The sequence below is a fragment of the Tachyglossus aculeatus genome, chromosome 7, assembly GCF_015852505.1.
Source record: "Tachyglossus aculeatus isolate mTacAcu1 chromosome 7, mTacAcu1.pri, whole genome shotgun sequence".
NCBI lineage: Eukaryota > Metazoa > Chordata > Mammalia > Monotremata > Tachyglossidae > Tachyglossus > Tachyglossus aculeatus.
The window spans coordinates 46568654-46586432 of record NC_052072.1 but is presented as its reverse complement, the minus strand read 5'-3'; the positions used below and the strand labels follow the sequence as shown (position 1 = coordinate 46586432).

General features: G+C 45.2%; 2 protein-coding genes across 4 annotated transcripts in view; both read left to right on the top strand.

Annotated features, from left to right (window-relative positions):
• Nucleotides 1-15718, top strand: part of SCLY (selenocysteine lyase) — a 102477-nt gene extending 86759 nt beyond the window's left edge. For 2 of the 3 annotated variants that reach the window (XM_038749020.1, XM_038749019.1), the window contains exons 7-12: nucleotides 2387-2493; nucleotides 3370-3406; nucleotides 5186-5269; nucleotides 9268-9370; nucleotides 13384-13459; nucleotides 13945-15718. In XM_038749020.1, the coding sequence (XP_038604948.1) occupies nucleotides 2387-2493; nucleotides 3370-3406; nucleotides 5186-5269; nucleotides 9268-9370; nucleotides 13384-13459; nucleotides 13945-14104 (567 nt within the window). In that variant the 3' untranslated portion in view covers nucleotides 14105-15718. Of the gene's footprint in view, nucleotides 1-2386; nucleotides 2494-3369; nucleotides 3407-5185; nucleotides 5270-9267; nucleotides 9371-13363; nucleotides 13460-13944 lie in introns of all 3 variants that reach the window. The other variant, XM_038749021.1, reaches the window with a different exon arrangement.
• Nucleotides 15719-16820: 1102 nt separating this feature from the next.
• Nucleotides 16821-17779, top strand: part of ESPNL (espin like) — a 54856-nt gene continuing 53897 nt past the window's right edge. Inside the window, exon 1 of the mRNA XM_038749317.1 lies at nucleotides 16821-17284. Within this exon, the coding sequence (XP_038605245.1) occupies nucleotides 16991-17284 (294 nt within the window). The 5' untranslated portion in view covers nucleotides 16821-16990. The remainder of the gene's footprint in view (nucleotides 17285-17779) is intronic.

Below are 17779 nucleotides of genomic sequence, written 5' to 3'. Positions count from 1 at the left end.
TTTGACGGATGTCAAACTAGCCAAGATCCGCCAACATTGCCAAGATCCGCCCTTTCCTCTCCATCCAAACCGCTACCCTGCTAATTCAAGCTCTCATTCTATCCCGTCTGGACTACTGCACTAGCCTTCTCTCTGATCTCCCATCCTCGTGTCTCTCTCCACTTCAATCCATACTTCATGCTGCTGCCCGGATTATCTTTGTCCAGAAGCGCTCTGGACATATTACTCCCCTCCTCAAAAACCTCCAATGGCTACCGATCAATCTGCGCATCAAGCAGAAACTCCTCACCCTGGGCTTCAAGGCTGTCCATCACCTCGCCCCCTCCTACCTCACCTCCCTTCTCTCTTTCTACTGCCCAGCCCGCACCCTCCGCTCCTCCACCACTAATCTCCTCACTGTACCTCGCTCTCGCCTGTCCCGCCATCGACCCCCGGCCCACGTCATCCCCCGGGCCTGGAATGCCCTCCCTCTGCCCATCCGCCAAGCTAGCTCTCTTCCTCCCTTCAAGGCCCTGCTGAGAGCTCACCTCCTCCAGGAGGCCTTCCCAGACTGAGCCCCTTCCTTCCTCTCCCCCTCGTCCCCCTCTCCATCCCCCCGTCTTACCTCCTTCCCTTCCCCACAGCACCTGTATATATGTATATATGGTTGTACATATTTATTACTCTATTTATTTATTTATTTATTTATTTTACTTGTACATTTCTATCCTACTTATTTTATTTTGTTGGTATGTTTGGTTCTGTTCTCTGTCTCCCCCTTTTAGACTGTGAGCCCACTGTTGGGTAGGGACTGTCTCTATGTGATGCCAATTTGTACTTCCCAAGCGCTTAGTACAGTGCTCTGCACATAGTAAGCGCTCAATAAATACGATTGATTGATTGATGTGTGGAGGCAGGGCATTCCAGGCCAGGGAGAGGATGTGGGCCAGGGGTTGACGGCGGGACGGGCGAGAACGAGTCACAGGAGGTTAGCGGCAGGGGAGCAGAGGGTGCGGGCTGGGCTGGAGAAGGAGAGAAGGGAGGTGAGGTAGGAGGGGGCGAGGTGATGGACAGCCTTAAAACTGAGAGTGAGGAGTTTTTGCTTGATTCAGGATTGTGAAGAAGCAGAGAGTCACCTTCCTAGAAGTGGTAGTTGAAACCATCACAGTGGACAAGTTTCCTAAGAGGGTGAGCAAGAAATGAGAGGGGAAGCCAGAACAAAGGCTTGAGGGGATATCTCAGTTGTGGGGTTGGAGACAGAAGAGCCGGCAAATGAATCAGGAGAATCAGCCCCTCTCAGTAAGAGGGGACCCGGGATAGAATTCTATCAGTAGATTCAGTTTCCAGAAGGGAATGGTCCACAGCCAAGAGAGTGAAGAGAATTAAGGCAGAGTAGAATCTCATAGAATTGTTAAGGAGGAAATCATTGACCTTGCAGAGAGCGGATTCAGTGGAGCTTGTGTTCTAGTAAGAATGTGGATCTGTAGTTAAGTTTATACGGTATTAATCACTTTACAGTGTAGAGGCAGTCACAGAAGTTATGACTAAATGCCATATGTCATAATATAATTGCTAGTAAATCACCTAGTAAATCTTGCTTATCTACCCTTTGCTACTTATTTCTTTGTGACTTATGGTAAGGGGGAAGCTTACTTTTTATGGTAGTACTTTTTATGGTATCTGCTTTATGGCTCCTTTCCGTTGGAACGGAAGCAGTGTTGCCTAGTGGATAGACCACAGGCTTGGGAGTCAGAATGAACTGGGTTCTAATTCCTGCTCTGCCACCTGTCTGCCCTGTGACCCTGGACAAGTCACTTAACTTCTCTGTGCCTCAATTCCCTCATCTATAAGGCAGGGATTAAGACCGTAAGCCCCATGTGGGACAAAGGGACCGTCTCTATATGTCGCCAACTTGTACTTCCCAAGCGCTTAGTGCAGTGCTCTGCACATAGTAAGCGTTCAATAAATGCGATTGAATATCCAGCCTTATTAGCGTATATCTACATCAGCACTTAGTTTAGTGCTTGACACATAGTAAGCACCTAACAAATACCATAAGAAAAAAGCAAAAAAAAACCCCACCCCAAAACCTTCCTGTCTTTCTACTTGGTTTTGACCCACCGAACAGCATCTGGTCAGCCGAACGTATGTTTAGCAAACACTTAATGAGCATCTTAGAGTGTTTTACATGGAATTAGGTTCTATAGAGTCAATATCATTTTGATTTCCTGGAGTCCTCTGCCCACCTGTTCTCTCAAGAGATCCTACTTTCCTACTGTCAGCGGTTAACAGCGAAACAAGTGAAAAATTAACGAGGAAAGTCCAGCTTGGAAAGAAGTCAGACCTTATGAAATGTACTAACCCCCATCCTTTAAGGTGCGTTATTAGATTTTTGTTTGTCTGGCAGTTTTACGGTCCCCGGATTGGAGCCTTGTATGTGCGTGGGCCTGGTGTCACCACCCCTCTGTACCCTATGTTTTTTGGAGGTGGACAAGAACGGAATTTCCGACCAGGGTAAGAAGGCAGGACGGCACATTCTGTCGTGTCCTTTTTCCGGCTCCTCTGCCTCTTTGGAAGTCACTTTAATGTACTCGCTTTAATGTACCAACTGATCATCCTGGCTACTGAATCAAGGAATGAGCCTCACTTCTCCTATGTGGAGTTTACAACCGAGGAAATGATGGTTATGGTGTGCCTGGTGTTGTGTTAGAATGCTGTGAGCAAAATAAACCGGGAACTGGTAGTTTCTGAGAACTGCTGATCACACCTTTCCAGGGTGGAAAGAGCGTAGGCCTTGGAGTCAGAGGACCTGGGTTCTAATCCCAGCTTCGCTACTTGTCTGCTGTGTGACCTTGGGCAAGTCACTTCACTTCTCTGTGCCTCAGTTCCCTCATCTACAAAATAGGGATTCAGTACCTCTTCTCCCTGTTACTTAAGACTATGAGCCCTATGTGGGACCTGATCTTGTATCTTGTACAGTGCTTGGCATATAGTAATTACTTAACAAATAACCTAATTATTAATTATTATTATTATTATTATCCCCATCACATCCATGAAAATGATCATTGAAGGAGTTGTCCAATGGGAACCTAAAGGATTCCTCCTCGGAGACTGTAAATGCTCCCCAAAATCTAGTTTAGAGCATCTACAAAAGAGAAAAGTGGAAGCTCTACTAGATTATAAATTCCTTAAGAGCAGGGATTGTGTTTTCCAACTCTATTGTACATTCCGAAGCGCTGAGTATAATTCTCCACTGCTCAATAAGTACTATTGGTTGATTGATTGAGAAGGTCACTGTTATTACTTGGCCTCATTTTCGGTGACAGTGTTAAGCAGTTTTCTTTCCTTCCACAGAAATTTGATATTCGATCCTTTTCTCTCTTCCAGGACAGAGAATACTCCAATGATTGCTGGTCTCGGCAAGGTTAGTGCTGAATTAATTTCTTAATCGAAAATAAAATCCGGATCATCTAGGAGCTGTGTAGCTTTCATGAAGGTTGGATCAACTTGTTTGAAACTGCTGAATTAGAACACTGGACCAAAAGTTAGGAAACATGGGTATTTTCCCCTCACTTTGCCATTTTTAGCTTATTCGATGACCATGGCTAAATCGTTCAATCACTCTGGCCCTCGTTGTAAAATGGCAAGAATATAAATACTTCCTCTTACCTCACTTGAACCTTTCCCATAAATCACAAAACTCCTGCCTTAGTCACTTTCAGCCTCAAGATAGATGAGCACAAGTGTGGAGATATTTAAAACATATAAACTTGAAATGAATTAGTGAGGCGGTGGGAAAGAGGGGTGAGTTTCCCAAGGTCGGCCCAAAAGTGGAACCTGAGAACCTGCCCTCTATTTCTCAGTGACTCAGTGATTCAGGAGATGCATTTTTAGCGGAGAGACCAAGGTTAATCTGCAGTTGGCCATCTTCCTGGAGATCAGGGCTACAGAAGAGCAAAGGTCATATAAATCACTTCCTGGAATGGTTTACACGACCTAGATTAACCCTGGACTGCTTATAACTACTAAAGAAGCCTCATGGCTTTGTGGATAGACCACGGGCCTGGGAATCAGAACGACCTGGGTTCTATTCCTGTCTCTGCCACTTGCTTGCTGTGTGACCCTGGGCAAGATACTTCACTTTTCTGTGCCTCAATTCCCTCATTTATTCATTTATTGAGTGCAAAGCATTGTACTAAGTGCTTGGGAGAGTACACTGTAGCAATCTACAGACACATTCCCTGCCCACAATGAGCTTACAGTCTGAAGGGGGGAGACGGACGTTAATATAAATAAATAAATGTAAAAAGGCGATTAAGACAGCCCTATATAGGTAGGGACTCTGACCAACCCAATTTGCTTGTATCCACACCAGCACTTAGTACAGTGCCTGACACATAATAAGCACTTAACGCATACCATTATTATTAACATTATTATTATTAATAACTATGATGTGGAGCAGGTACTGGGCTAAAGTGATCCCACCTCGTACCCAGCAGTGGTACGACCAGAGAGCCGTGGTCATGCTAAAATTTGGCAGAATAAATTGGAATGTCCCTCCAGAAGCAGGGAAGCCCCTCAAATTTGTGCCTATTAAAGATATGCTATTCAAAACTAACCTCCTTGGACAAATAAAGGAAGTATCTTACGCAAGCAATAGACAAGTGCATTTAGCGTGCTGGTAGGTTGATAGCTGTAGAAGTTGCATTTGGGGGAAATAGCCTGCCTGCCAGTAGTCTGGTCCGACTACATGGAAGAGGTGAGTCTTTATTCAGTCGCTGGTATTGATTGAGTCCCTCTCAAGCATAAAGAGCTGTTGAAATGCTTGGGAGAGTACGAATTAATCAGCATCATCTAGTCCTCATTATTATTATGTTATTATTATTATTAGAAGAGCTGTGTGGCTCAGTGGAAAGATCCCGGGCTTTGGAGTCAAAGGTCATGGGTTCAAATCCCGGCTCCGCCAATTGTCAGCTGTGTGACTCTGGGCAAGTCACTTAATTTCTCTGGGCCTCAGTTACCTCATCTGTAAAATGGGGATTAAAACTGTGAGCCCCCCGTGGGACAACCTGATCACCTTGTAACCTCCCCAGTGCTTAGAACAGTGCTTTGCACATAGTAAGCGCTTAACAAATACCATTGTTATTATTATTATTATTGAGTATCAGTCTGCCAACTTTTTAACCTTCCTCTTTCCTAGGCAGCAGAGCTGGTACACAAAAACTGTGATGTTTATGAGGCCCACATGAGGAAAGTTAGAGATTACCTGGAGGGCCAGTTAGAAGTAAGTATTTCTTTGTTATCCCTGTTTTGGTGCCCGAATTGTTCGGTTTAACACAGCAATCATTCTCTGTGATAAAAGGAATTTACACTGATTAACACAGCAGTCATTCTCTGTGATAAAAGGAATTTACACTGATTAACACAGCTATCATTCTCTGTGATAAAAGGAATTTACCCTGAATGGGAGATGGGCAAGCAATTAGTATTTGCTCTATTTATTTATTTTACTTGTACATGTCTATTCTATTTATTTTATTTTGTTAGTATGTTCGGTTTTGTTCTCTGTCTCCCCCTTTTAGACTGTGAGCCCACTGTTGGGTAGGGACTGTCTCTATATGTTGCCAACTTGTACTTCCCAAGCGCTTAGTACAGTGCTCTGCACACAGTAAGCGCTCAATAAATACGATTGATTGATTGATTGATAGTAAGAGGGAAGGAAGAGAGCAGCGGGGACCCAGTGAGATGGTGATAGGCCAAAGAAAAGGAAAAACAAAAATCCCTTTGGGTGATGTGCAGAGCTCCAAGTAAGGTAAAGCTATGGATCACTTGACAAGTCGTTGAAAACTAATTGCCTGAAGGTAGAGGAAAGAGCAGTGATATTTATTGGTATTTATTGAGTGCTTACTTAAGTGGGGCTGGGAGGGGAGATTCATTCATTCATTCAGTCGTATTTATTGAGCGCTTACTGTGTGCAGAGCACTGTACTAAGCGCTTGGGAAGTACAATTTGGCAACATATAGAGACGGTCCCTACCCAACAGTGGGCTCACAGTCTAGAAGGGGATGAATCAAGGGAGCAAGTCAAGGTGACTGGAAGGGAGTGGGAGAAGAGGAAATGAGAGCCTAGTCTAGGATTGAATTAGACATAGGGGAAATGGAAGAATATAGGGGTATTTGCAAAAATACTGTGGGGCTAGGTGAGTATCAAAGTGTTTAAGGGGCACACAGCCAAGCACCTAGTAGATGCAGAGAGAAGGGCAGATAGCACGAACCATCATCATCAATCGTATTTATTGAGCGCTTACTGTGTGCAGAGCACTGTACTAAGCGCTTGGGAAGTACAAGTTGGCAACATATAGAGACAGTCCCTACCCAACAGTGGGCTCACAGTCTAAAAGGGGGAGACAGAGAACAAAACCAAACACACTAACAAAATAAAATAAATAGAATAGATATGTACAAGTAAAATAAACAAATAGAGTAAAAAATATGTACAAACATATATACATATATACAGATGCTGTGGGGAAAGGAAGGAGGTAAGATGGGGGGATGGAGAGGAGGAATAGGGGGAGAGGAAGGAAGGTGCTCAGTCTGGGAAGGCCTCCTGGAGGAGGTGAGCTCTCAGTAGGGCCTTGAAGGGAGGAAGAGAGCTAGCTTGGCAGATGGGCAGAGGGAGGGCATTCCAGGCCCGGGGGATGACGTGGGCCGGGGGTCGACGGCGGGACAGGAGAGAACGAGGCACGGTGAGGAGATTAGCAGCAGAGGAGCGGAGGGTGCGGGCTGGGCTGGAGAAGGAGAGAAGGGAGGTGAGGTAGGAGGGGGCCAGGGGATGGATGGACAGCCTTGAAGCCCAGGGCGAACGAATAATGTTATCAGGTTCACCTGCTCTGTGTCGACAGCCCAGATGAATGATTCTCATTAAAACCACTCTCGAGTGTGAATTATTCATTTTCATTGCCTTTACAGAGAAGCAGTGTGGCTTAGTGGAAAGAGCCTGGGCTTGGGAGTCAGAGGTCATGGGTTCTAATCCTGCCTCTGCCACTTGTTAGCTGTGTAACTTTGGGCAAGTCACTTAACTTCTCTGGGCCTCATTTACCTCATCTGTAAAATGGGGATGAAGCCTGTGAGCCCCATGTGGGACAACCTCATTTCCTTGTATCTACTCCAGCACTTATAACAGTGCTTGGCACATAATAATAATAATGGCATTTATTAAGCTCTTACTATGTGCAAAGCACTGTTCTGAGCTCTGAAGTAAGTGCTTAACAAATACCATTGTTATTATTATTATTTATCTATCAAGCACCTCAACCAAGATAATTCAGTTGGTGATTGATCCATATTTCAGGAAACTCACTAGGAAACTCATAAGATATCACGAAGAAAGAATCTGTGGGATAAAATAAGGAGAGGAACGTTGGGGCCAAGAACCCAAGATCAGAAATAAGCAAGGAAAAATAAACCTTTTATTACATGCAAGATCGGAAACATGCGAAAAGAAAGAAACTCCTTCCTAGGAACCACAGAAAGTCACCAGAAATGTGCCTTGGTTAATAATAATAATGGCATTTATTAAGCGCTTACTATGTGCAAAGCACTGGGTTGTCAGGATTCATATACATATGAAAAATCCTGTATATATGTAAATATGTTTGTATGTATTCATTACTCTATTTTATTTGTACATATTTATTCTATTTATTTTATTTTGTGAATATGTTTTGTTTTGTTCTCTGTCTCCCGCTTCTAGACTGTGAGCCCACTGTTGGGTAGGGACCGTCTCTATATGTTGCCCACTTGTACTTCCCAAGCACTTAGTACAGTGCTCTGCACACAGTAAGCGCTCAATAAATACGGTTGAATATACATCTCTTCCTGTTTCGCACATTCTGAAGGATCCCATCAGCTCTTTGGAGATATGTTAACAAATGCTACCGATATTTCCATCTATGTGGGCATTAACTATAATTCAGACTCTCCTCTCCCAGAGGGTATTTACTAGCAAAAGAGCAGTTTGGTTAAAACTCCTTCCTATGAACCACAGCAAGTCACCAGAAATGTGCCTTGGTTAATAATAATAATAATAATGGCATTTATTAAATGCTTATTATGTGCAAAGCACTAGGTTAAATCAGGGTTCATATTCATCTCTTCCTGTTTCACACATTCTGAAGGATCCCATCTGCTCTTTGGAGATATGTTAACAAATGCTACCAATATTTCCATCTATGTGAGCATTAATTATAATTCAGACTCTCCTCTCTCAGAGGGTATTTACTATCAAAAGAGCAGTTTGGTTGAATTAGCAATTTGATCTTCTGGCTAGATCTGAGCAGGAGACTGTAAGTCAAATATTAATAATTAATAGTAATGATGGTATTTGTTAAGCGCTTACTATGTACAAAGCACTGTTCTAAGCACTGGGGGGATGCAGGGTGATCAGGTTGTCCCACGGGGGCTCACAATCTTAATCCCCATTTTACAGATGAGGGAACTGAGGCCCAGAGAAGTTAAGCGACTTGCCTAAAGTCACACAGCCGATAAGTGGCGGAGCCGGGATTAGAACCCACGACCTCTGACTGCCAAGCCCGGGCTCTTTCCACTGAGCCACGCTGCTTCTCAAAGCTGTTGATGGGTTGGGGAGGTAGGGGAGGCTTAAGATACTTCAATTGTATTTATTGAGTGCTTACAGCGTGCAGAACATTCATTCATTCAGTCGTATTTATTGAGCGCTCACTGTGTGCAGAGCTCTGTACTAAGTGCTTGGGAAGTCCAAGTTGGCAACATATAGAGACGGTCCCTACCCAACAGCAGGCTCACAGTCTAGAAGGGGGAGACAGAGAACAAAAGAAAACATATTAACAAAATAAAATAAATAGAATAAATACGTACAAATAAAATAAATAGAGTAATAAATACTACAAACATATATACATATATACTGTACTAAGCACGTGGGAGAGTGCAATATAACAGACACACTCCCTGCCCCCAATGAATTTACAGCCTAAAGATGAGCATGAAGGCTTGAGATGAGCTTACAGTCTAGATGAGAAGGGTGCCCAGATAACCTTTCTTACCATCTGCAAGAGTTGTTTTGGGGCTTTGGACTCAAGGAGGGAGGAAATTTTTAGAAGAGTGCCTTACCTTTTTTCCACAAGAGATAAAGCAAAAGCTAAAAAGAAGTGAGGAATGAATCCGAAGCACTCCCTGTTTGCAAACAAAGAAGAATTTGCATCCTTGGCATTTTTATTGATCGTTTAATTTGTTTTCCTAGGCTGTTTTTGGAAAAGCAAGAATCCATCTGAACAGTCAACTTCTAAGCTCCGAGCGCCTCCCCAATACATGTAACTTCTCCATTAAGGGTCCACGGCTCCAAGGTGACTTTTAAATCTATTCCTTATCTTCACTTTTCTGCTTAGGGTTCCACTCTCCATTTCATTTTTGCACTCCTAAAAAAGTCTCTTTTTTATATTCCTGTGCCGCTTCTGTGCTTTGACTTTTTACTTTATAGAGGTCATGGGTTCAAGTCCCGGCTCCGCCAACTGTCAGCTGTGTGACTTTGGGCAAGTCACTTAACTTCTCTGTGCCTCAGTTACCTCATCTGTAAAATGGGGATTCAAACTGTAAGCCCCCCGTGGGACAACCTGATCACCTTGTAACCTCCCTGGCGCTTAGAATCAATCAATCAATCGTATTTATTGAGCGCTTACTGTGTGCAGAGCACTGTACTAAGCGCTTGGGAAGTACAAGTTGGCAACATATAGAGACAATCCCTACCCAACAGTGGGCTGACAGTCTAGAAACAGTGCTTTGCACATAGTAAGCGCTTAACAAATACCATTATTATTATTATTATTATTACTTTTATGGTGCTTTTAATGCTAACCGCAGTGCTTGATTATTCAAGGATCAATTATCCGTATTGTAATTTATCCGGGTTCTTTATTTCACTCTTCTGCTGCTGCCTGACTTTTGAGCATTTGACTGAAGATAGAAAGTAGACAGAGGAACAAAAAGAGCTGAAACCTCTCATTGAGAGCCCCTAATCAGTGCCTGCTCATACTTAATTGCGCGTCAGATGAATCTGCCATAGCAAACCAACCCTGTCACATAACAAAATAAAAAACATTCGTCAGGCAAATGATAATCATCACTAGATTTTAAGATTGCAAAGCAGTTAGCAACAGTAGTATAGTAATTAGAGAAGCAGCGTGACTCAATGGAAAGAGCCCGGGCTTTGGAGCCAGAGGTCATGGATTTGAATCCCGGCTCTGCCACATGTCTACTGTGTGACCTTGGGCAAGTCACTTAACTTCTCTGAGCCTCAGTTACTCCATCTGTAAAATAGAGATTAAGACTGTGAGCCCCATGTGGGACAACTTGATCACCTTGTATTCCCCCCAGCGCTTAGAACGGTGCTTTGCACATAGTAAGCGCTTAACAAAATGCCATTATTATTATTATTATTATGGGTTCAAATCCCAGCTCTGCCAGTTGTCAGCTGTGTAACCTTGGGCAAGTCGCTTCACTTCTCTGTGCTTCAGTTCCCTCATCTGTAAAATGAGGATGAAGACTGTGAGCCTCCCGTGGGACAACCTGATCACCTTGTAACCTCCCCAGCGCTTAGAACAGTGCACTGCACATAGTAAGTGCTTAATAAATGCCATTATTATTATTAATTAGTAGTAGTAGCAGTGATAGTATTAATCACTGGGTTACGCAGGTATGAGGTTCACAGTCTAAAAGTTTAAGTGAGAAGAAGGGATTGGAAATGGAAACATTGGGAACTCTACATGGGCTGACCGTGATTATTGGGACAGGTTTAGCTTTTGAGAGGAATTCCAGTGGAAAATACCTAAATCAATGCAGGAAAACCTGACTCTAAGCAGAAAGGCCACACCAGCAAGGACTAGCCTATATTTAGAGAAGCAGCGTGGCTCAGTGGAAAGAGCCCGGGCTTTGGAGTCAGAGGTCATGGGTTCAAATCCCGGCTCTGCCAACTGTCAGTTGTGTGACTTTGGGCAAGTCACTTCACTTCTCCCGGCCTCAGTTCCCTCATCTGGAAAACGGGGAGTAAGACTGTGAGCCCCATGTGGGACAACCTGATCAACTTGTATCCTCCCCAGCGCTTAGAACAGTGCTTTGCGCATAGTAATTGCTTAACAAATGCCAACATTATTCATTCAATCGTATTTATAGAGCACTTACTGTGTGCAGAGCACTGTTGTAAGCTCTTGGGAAGTACAAGTTGGCAACATATAGAGACGGTCCCTACCCAACAAGGGGTTCACATTATTATTATTTAGTATGTGTTGAGGATCTAACACCACTAATCCCACCTCAGGCATCTCCCTGTTTGACATGTCAACACACGTGTCTGGATGACATGTTCCTCCTTTGTCCACATCCAGCCCTGGCCCTCCCCTTTCCTTGAGCCTGCTGTTGCATAGGGACCGTCTCTATATGTTGCCAACTTGTACTTCCCAAGCGCTTAGTACAGTGCTCTGCACACAGTAAGCACTCAATAAATACGATTGAGTTGGATGAATGCCCACCACCCTCCTTTGAAGGACTGTCTCTGAGATCCCAGGAGTCTCCGGAGTCTGGGAAGGCCAGCGGCTTGGGTGGGGGCCAGCAGTGCTCCTGGTCTTGGGCTAATGAACTAAAGCCTTGTCCCAGCCTCATTTCAGCCCAAATCTTTCCCACCCTCGGGGCTGTGCCATAATTAAAGAGCTCTTGGCACTAAGGATCATATCATTAGCTGACTAACAGATTTCATTAGGAATGTTAAGAGATGTGTGGTTTGAAAACAGATGCGAGGTTTAGCATCTTGCAGGCTTGACCAGAGAGCTTGACTACATGTTTTGTTTTGCCGTCTGTCTCCCCCTTCTAGGCTGTGAGCCCGTTGTTGGGTAGGGACCGTCTCTTTCTGTTGCCGACTTGTACTTCCCAAGCGCTTAGTACAGTGCTCTGCACACAGTAAGCGCTCGATAAATACGATTGAATGAATGAATGAATGATACTCGATAAGGATGATGTTGCTGACTATTATCACTGGGTAGAAGCCCCGCTGAGCTGGTTCTTTGGGGAATTACCTCAACTGGTTCCTTCGCTAGTGTGAAAAACAACCCTGGTGGTTTAAGTACAGAGATGAAGATTGGATTTGCGGGGCTTCAGTTAGGGAATATGGAAATGGAATAACGGTAAGTGATGAGATGAGTGAGCAAAATGTGCTCTGGAGATTTCATGCGGCCCACCAAGTGATTCTGCCCAACAAGAGAATCAATATGGCCAAGTTGATAAAGTATGGACCTGAGAACCAGAAAACTTGTGTTCTAATCCTGACTCCACCACTTACCTGCTGTGTGACCTTGGGCAAGTCACTCCACTTCTCTGTGCCCCAGTTTCCTCAGCTGCAAAATGGGGGTTCAATATCTTGTTCCCTCCTATTCAGACTATAAGCCCCATTCATTCACACATTCATTCATTCAGTCACTCGTATTTATTGAGCACTTACTTTGTGCAGAGCACTGTACTAAGCGCTTGGAAAGTACAGTTCGGCAACAGACACAGCCCCTACCCAACAACGGGCTCACAGTCTAGAAGGGGGAGACAGACAACAAAATGAAACAAGTAGACAGGCAGGGACAGGTACTGTATTTGTCCTAATTAAGTTGTATTCACCCCAGGGCTTAGAGCAGTGCTTGACACATACCATTTTTTTTAAAAAAGGAATATGTAATTATGTGTGATAGGAGCTATATTAAGTTATAAGTACGTTAATGAGTTTTGAAAATAGATATGGAAATGGCATTAAATATTCTTTACATGAAAAATACCATAATGATTTTATCGACAGGTATTGTGAACATCAGGTAATTTATGTGCGCAGCCCTCAATGGCTTATGACAATAAGTGTCCATGCTTGGGCTGGATAGGGTAGATAAATATAGGACGTATAGGTGTCCCCATCTATTGAGCAGCTCTGTTATTTCAGACACGAGAAAGATTGTCAGAAAGAGTCTTATCCCAGGTTTTCTCTTGATTTCTGGATGTTGACTTTGGCACTGTTGGATAAGATTAGAGAAACAGCATGGCCTAATGGATAGAGCATGGATCTGGGAATCAGAAGGACCTGGGTTCTAATCCCAGCTCCTCCACATGTCTGCTGTGTGACCTTGGACAAGTCATTTCTCTGGGCCTCAGTTCCCTCAACTGTAAAATAGGGATTAAGACTCTGCACCGCATGTGGGACGTGAACTGTGGCCTACCTGATTAACTTGTATCTATCCCAGTGCTCAGTACGGTGCCTGGCATGTAGTAAGTGCTTAACAAATACCTTAAAAAAACAAAAAGAAATGAAATTTTAGGTGTTTGCTGTCTCCTGCAGGCAGAATGGTGCTTTCACGCTGCAAAACTCTCCTGGCCAGTGTTGGAGCAGCATGCCACTCAGACAAGGGCGATCAGTAAGTAGTCCAAGTTATGGCGAGGTCTTTCTCACAGCCAGTGAATATTTGGGGGGTGGGGGAAGCAGGGAAGAGGTAATGTGAATGAGATGAGGAGAGAGTGATGTTTGGTAGCCTTTTCTGGGCTAACAACTGGCTGGGAGAGAGTTGAGTGCCAAAAAGCTGGTCATCGGGAGATGGCATCAGCAGGTGTCCCTCTCTTCCTGCCCATGTTTGCCCCTGCCAGCATTGACAGAGATTTGGGGAGGGTCTGTGTTCTAAAGTAGGGCTTGAGACAAATTCGATACCTGGGGAAAAACCTGCGAAATCTACACAGGACAGTTCAGTGAAGACTTGAGGTTTGGAACAGGGAGGTTTGGAGAGGCCCAAAATGCTGGCATCAGGGTAGGAAAAGTGGTTTGTTTTCTGAATCTTCCCTACAGGAATAAGCGGGGAAGATTCTCACTCAAAAGGCTAATGCCCAGTCTCTGTGGATTTTCTTCCAGGCCATCGTCGATCTTGCTGAACTGCGGTATTCCCTTTGACGTGGCCCAGAACGCCCTCCGCCTCAGTGTAGGGAGGAACACCACCAAAGAGGATGTGGACTGCATCGTCGAGGACCTGAAGCAGGCGGTAGAGCAGCTGGAACAGAGCTGCGCCTCTTAGACCCGACAATCTAGGGAGCAAGCCTTTCTGACATCACCCCTGAGGGAAATCTAAGCAGATGTTTTACCTAGAAATTGAGGTTCAAGAGGTTATCCTGTTCAAAGTTGGAATTCCTTCCGCTGTGAAGATCAAAGTCACTGTGGTTGATCCAGACCTATCCAAAGTCCTTAGAAATTTGGATGTTTCAGGTACACGAATATCTATGGCCTGAAGTGTCCTAGATAATTGTAGGCAGTGTATTTTTTAACCCAGACTTATCCAGGTAATTGGACTCAACCCAGAGGAGAAAGAAGGTCCTTAAGGAAGGGCCCCGGAAGGACAGGTAGACGTTGAGAGGGCTTGATGCGGGGGTGACGAGGGAGTCGAAGAAAAGCGGGGCCAAAACTAGATCCTCTGGAGGTTGCTTTTGAGGAAGGGAGATAGAGGTTTGGCGTCTATCTCATCAGCTTCTTCTCCTGTGACGAATGCTTGCCCCTGTTTCCTCTTCCTCCCTGGTGGCTGCTTCCACTAACAGAAACTCAAGGAAATAACCCTCAAGAATAGCTTACAGACACCCGAGAGAGCAGAGGTGGGCGACCGGAATTGTGCATGGGGTCTTCCCAGCTGGAAGGCCAAGGAAGCCTCTGCTGTTGCTCTTTTGCTCCTCTCACCTTTCTCCGTAGCAGTGTCCTTCGGTTCGATAACAGCGCTGCTCATGGTGAGGCAGTATGTGTGAAGGAGACTGTCTTGGAGGGAGAATCTCTTGCACGCTTCGTCCCTGGAAATTCTGGCTCCTGGCCATTTGCCTGGGCAGTCCTCAGACACCAGTGATTAAGAGGGGAAGGATGTCCTAATGCCAGCAGGAAAATACCTTTATCATGACCTCTGTGGAATGCAATTAGCTGTCCAACACTGAAGTGAGGCTCATGGGAAACACAGCTCTGCTTGGCGAGACCTGCGAGGAGATGGATGACAGCAGGATTCCTAAGCAGCTCCTGCAAGAGATGAACCGAAAGAGGGTACACACAAGCCGGGAAGGGAGAAGAAGCTATTTAAAAGCCCAGCAAGGTGTTTATACAAGTCATTAGAACTATTATCAGTTCCTTCTACAGGGTTTTAATCCAACACTCATCCATCGTTCCTTCACATACACCGATATTTCGGACGATCTGGGGCGTTGCTGGTACTATTTCACCTCTGACTCCCTCTTCCCTGTAGCCGAGACCTCTGAGAGATTCCGTAGCATCAGAGTTGATAATGTAGAAGGCTAGTCTACAGTGCTCTGCACACCGTAAGCGCTCAATCAGTACAATTGAATGAAAGTTTTGAATACTTGAGAGACACCTATTTCTACAGAACAGAAAGGAGCATGGAGTGATTTCAGATGAAGTTCCACACTCGTCAGCACTGATGGGTCACCATTTGGAATCTGATTTTATTTTTGGTACGATTATTTTTATAAAGGGGTCACGTAACTTCCAAACGTGTGGCAAACATTTTATTGGTGGCCAAAAGGTAGGCTCATGGAATTCTTTTAATGGCATAATTTATTCAGTATAAAATAACTACTATAGAATGATCCTCAGGAAAAGGAAGTTTGTTTCATATTTTGTTGATTAAATATTCTACAGTGTGTATGTGTGTGTGTGTGTGTTTCATATGGCGAGGTTTCCTTTGATCTTGGATTCCCTGTGTGACTGAAGCAGCTCTTTGATGTGGATTCATAGTAATTTCTCCTTTTCGTGACAATAGTGAAGTCAACTTGTGGGGCTTGTTTTTTAAACAGTGCACCTCAAGATGTGATACACAGTTTGACCTACTTCCTAGACAGCCTTCCATTACTCAAATGAGAATTGGATGGAGGGAGGGGAGGGAGGAAGGACTTGACACCTGTCCACATGTTTTGTTTCGTTGTCTGTCTCCCCCTTCTAGACTGTGAGCCCGTTGTTGGGTAGGGACCGTCTCTATATGTTGCCAACTTGTACTTCCCAAGCGCTTAGTACAGTGCTCTGCACAAAGTAAGCGCTCAATAAATACAAATGAATGAATGAAGGGAGGGAGGGAAGAAAGAAGGGGAATAAGCCACAGGTGGGGAAAGAGAGCAAAGGTGGGAAATGGGCTCAGACGTAACCCTTAAAGGGTCAGTAGAAGCAGCGTGGCTCAGTGGAAAGAGCCTGGGCTTTGGAGTCAGAGGTCATGGGTTCAAATCCTGGCTCCGCCAATTGCCAACTGTGTGACTTTGGGCAAGTCACTTAACTTCTCTGTGCCTGTTACCTAATCTATAAAATGGGGATTGACTGTGAGCCCCCTGTGGGACAACCTGATCACCTTGTAACTTCCCCAGCGCTTAGAACAGTGCTTTGCACATAGTAAGCGCTTTACAAATGCTATCATTATTATTATTATTAGAAGGCCAGGGAGGAACAGCCCAGGCAGAAAACAGGTGGCGGTGGTAAGGGTTGTCAAACAATCAGTCAATGGTATTTTTTGAGCTAATTGCTGATCAACCTAGGCAAGGGATGCTCACCTTAACTCCCCAATACCATTTAAGATGCATTCCCCCTCCATCCCATTGTAATGGCTGCAGAGAGAACCAGCTTGGGTCAGGGCCAAAGAAAGCCTGATCTCCTTAGGTAGCAGTTGCACATCCTGGGTTGCAGCTAGCCATCCCCAGGGGAGAGTGTTTTCTGTGGCCGAATCAATTCCTCAAAGAACTCCAGCTGTCTCCGGGCCCAGGGATGCCCCTTCCCTGACCCCCTCCGTCTTCCATATGCCTCTGCAGAGCTTTATCGGTAACCGGAGACAGTGGCTCCCGTCCACGTCTGAAACCAGAAGCAGCAGCCGTGGGAGTGAGTTGCTCCCCAGCGGGACGGAGGTACCTGAGGCAGAGAGCAGACTGGCTCAGGGATGGGAGATCAAAGGGCAATTTCAGCCGCCAGGGATGGGGACTTGACCACTTTAGAGCGTCTCTTTGAGGATGGCCTCCTGGCACGGGGCATCGCCGATGCCCAGGGGGCGGGCCCGGTCCACCATGCCTCCAGAGGGGGTCACCTGGACTGCCTCAAGTTGCTGGTACAGAGAGCCAAACTTCCAGGGAACCAGCGAGCCAAGAACGGGGCGACTCCAGCACATGATGCGGCAGCCACGGGTCACCTGGCTGAGCTACAGTGGCTGATGCGGGATGGCGGCTGTGGTGTGCAGGTAGGAGGGCTGCTTTGCCTCCGAGGAAACCGAGTAAAGTTGGCGAGGGCGGGGAGAGGATGGAAGCAATGGAAGTTTGAGAGGGGAGACAGGCCCCAGATCACCCTCTTGAGGCACTTCCCATTTCAAAAACGAGTTTTTGACCACATTCCTGACGCTGGAATGCACGGGAAATGGTGGGTTTGGGGGAACCAGGATTCCTCCCAGCTGTGGGGCTAAAATGGGCAAATAACCAACTGGTCCTCAGAGTGGGAAATGTTGGTTCTTTCTCGCTCTCTACTGTTGTGTGTGTTACTTTCAAATTGTTTCTTAAAAGGCACCGATTTCCTAAAGGTCTCTAAACAGTGGTATAAACAAGAACTTGCCCTGAGCAACTCTGAGCAACTGAACATATCATTCATAAACTAGAGGGATTTAGCCACCGGAAACGTGAGTCATTGGCCATGCCAACTGAAATGGTAAATCAGTCAATGGTGTTTGAGTGCTTACTGTGTG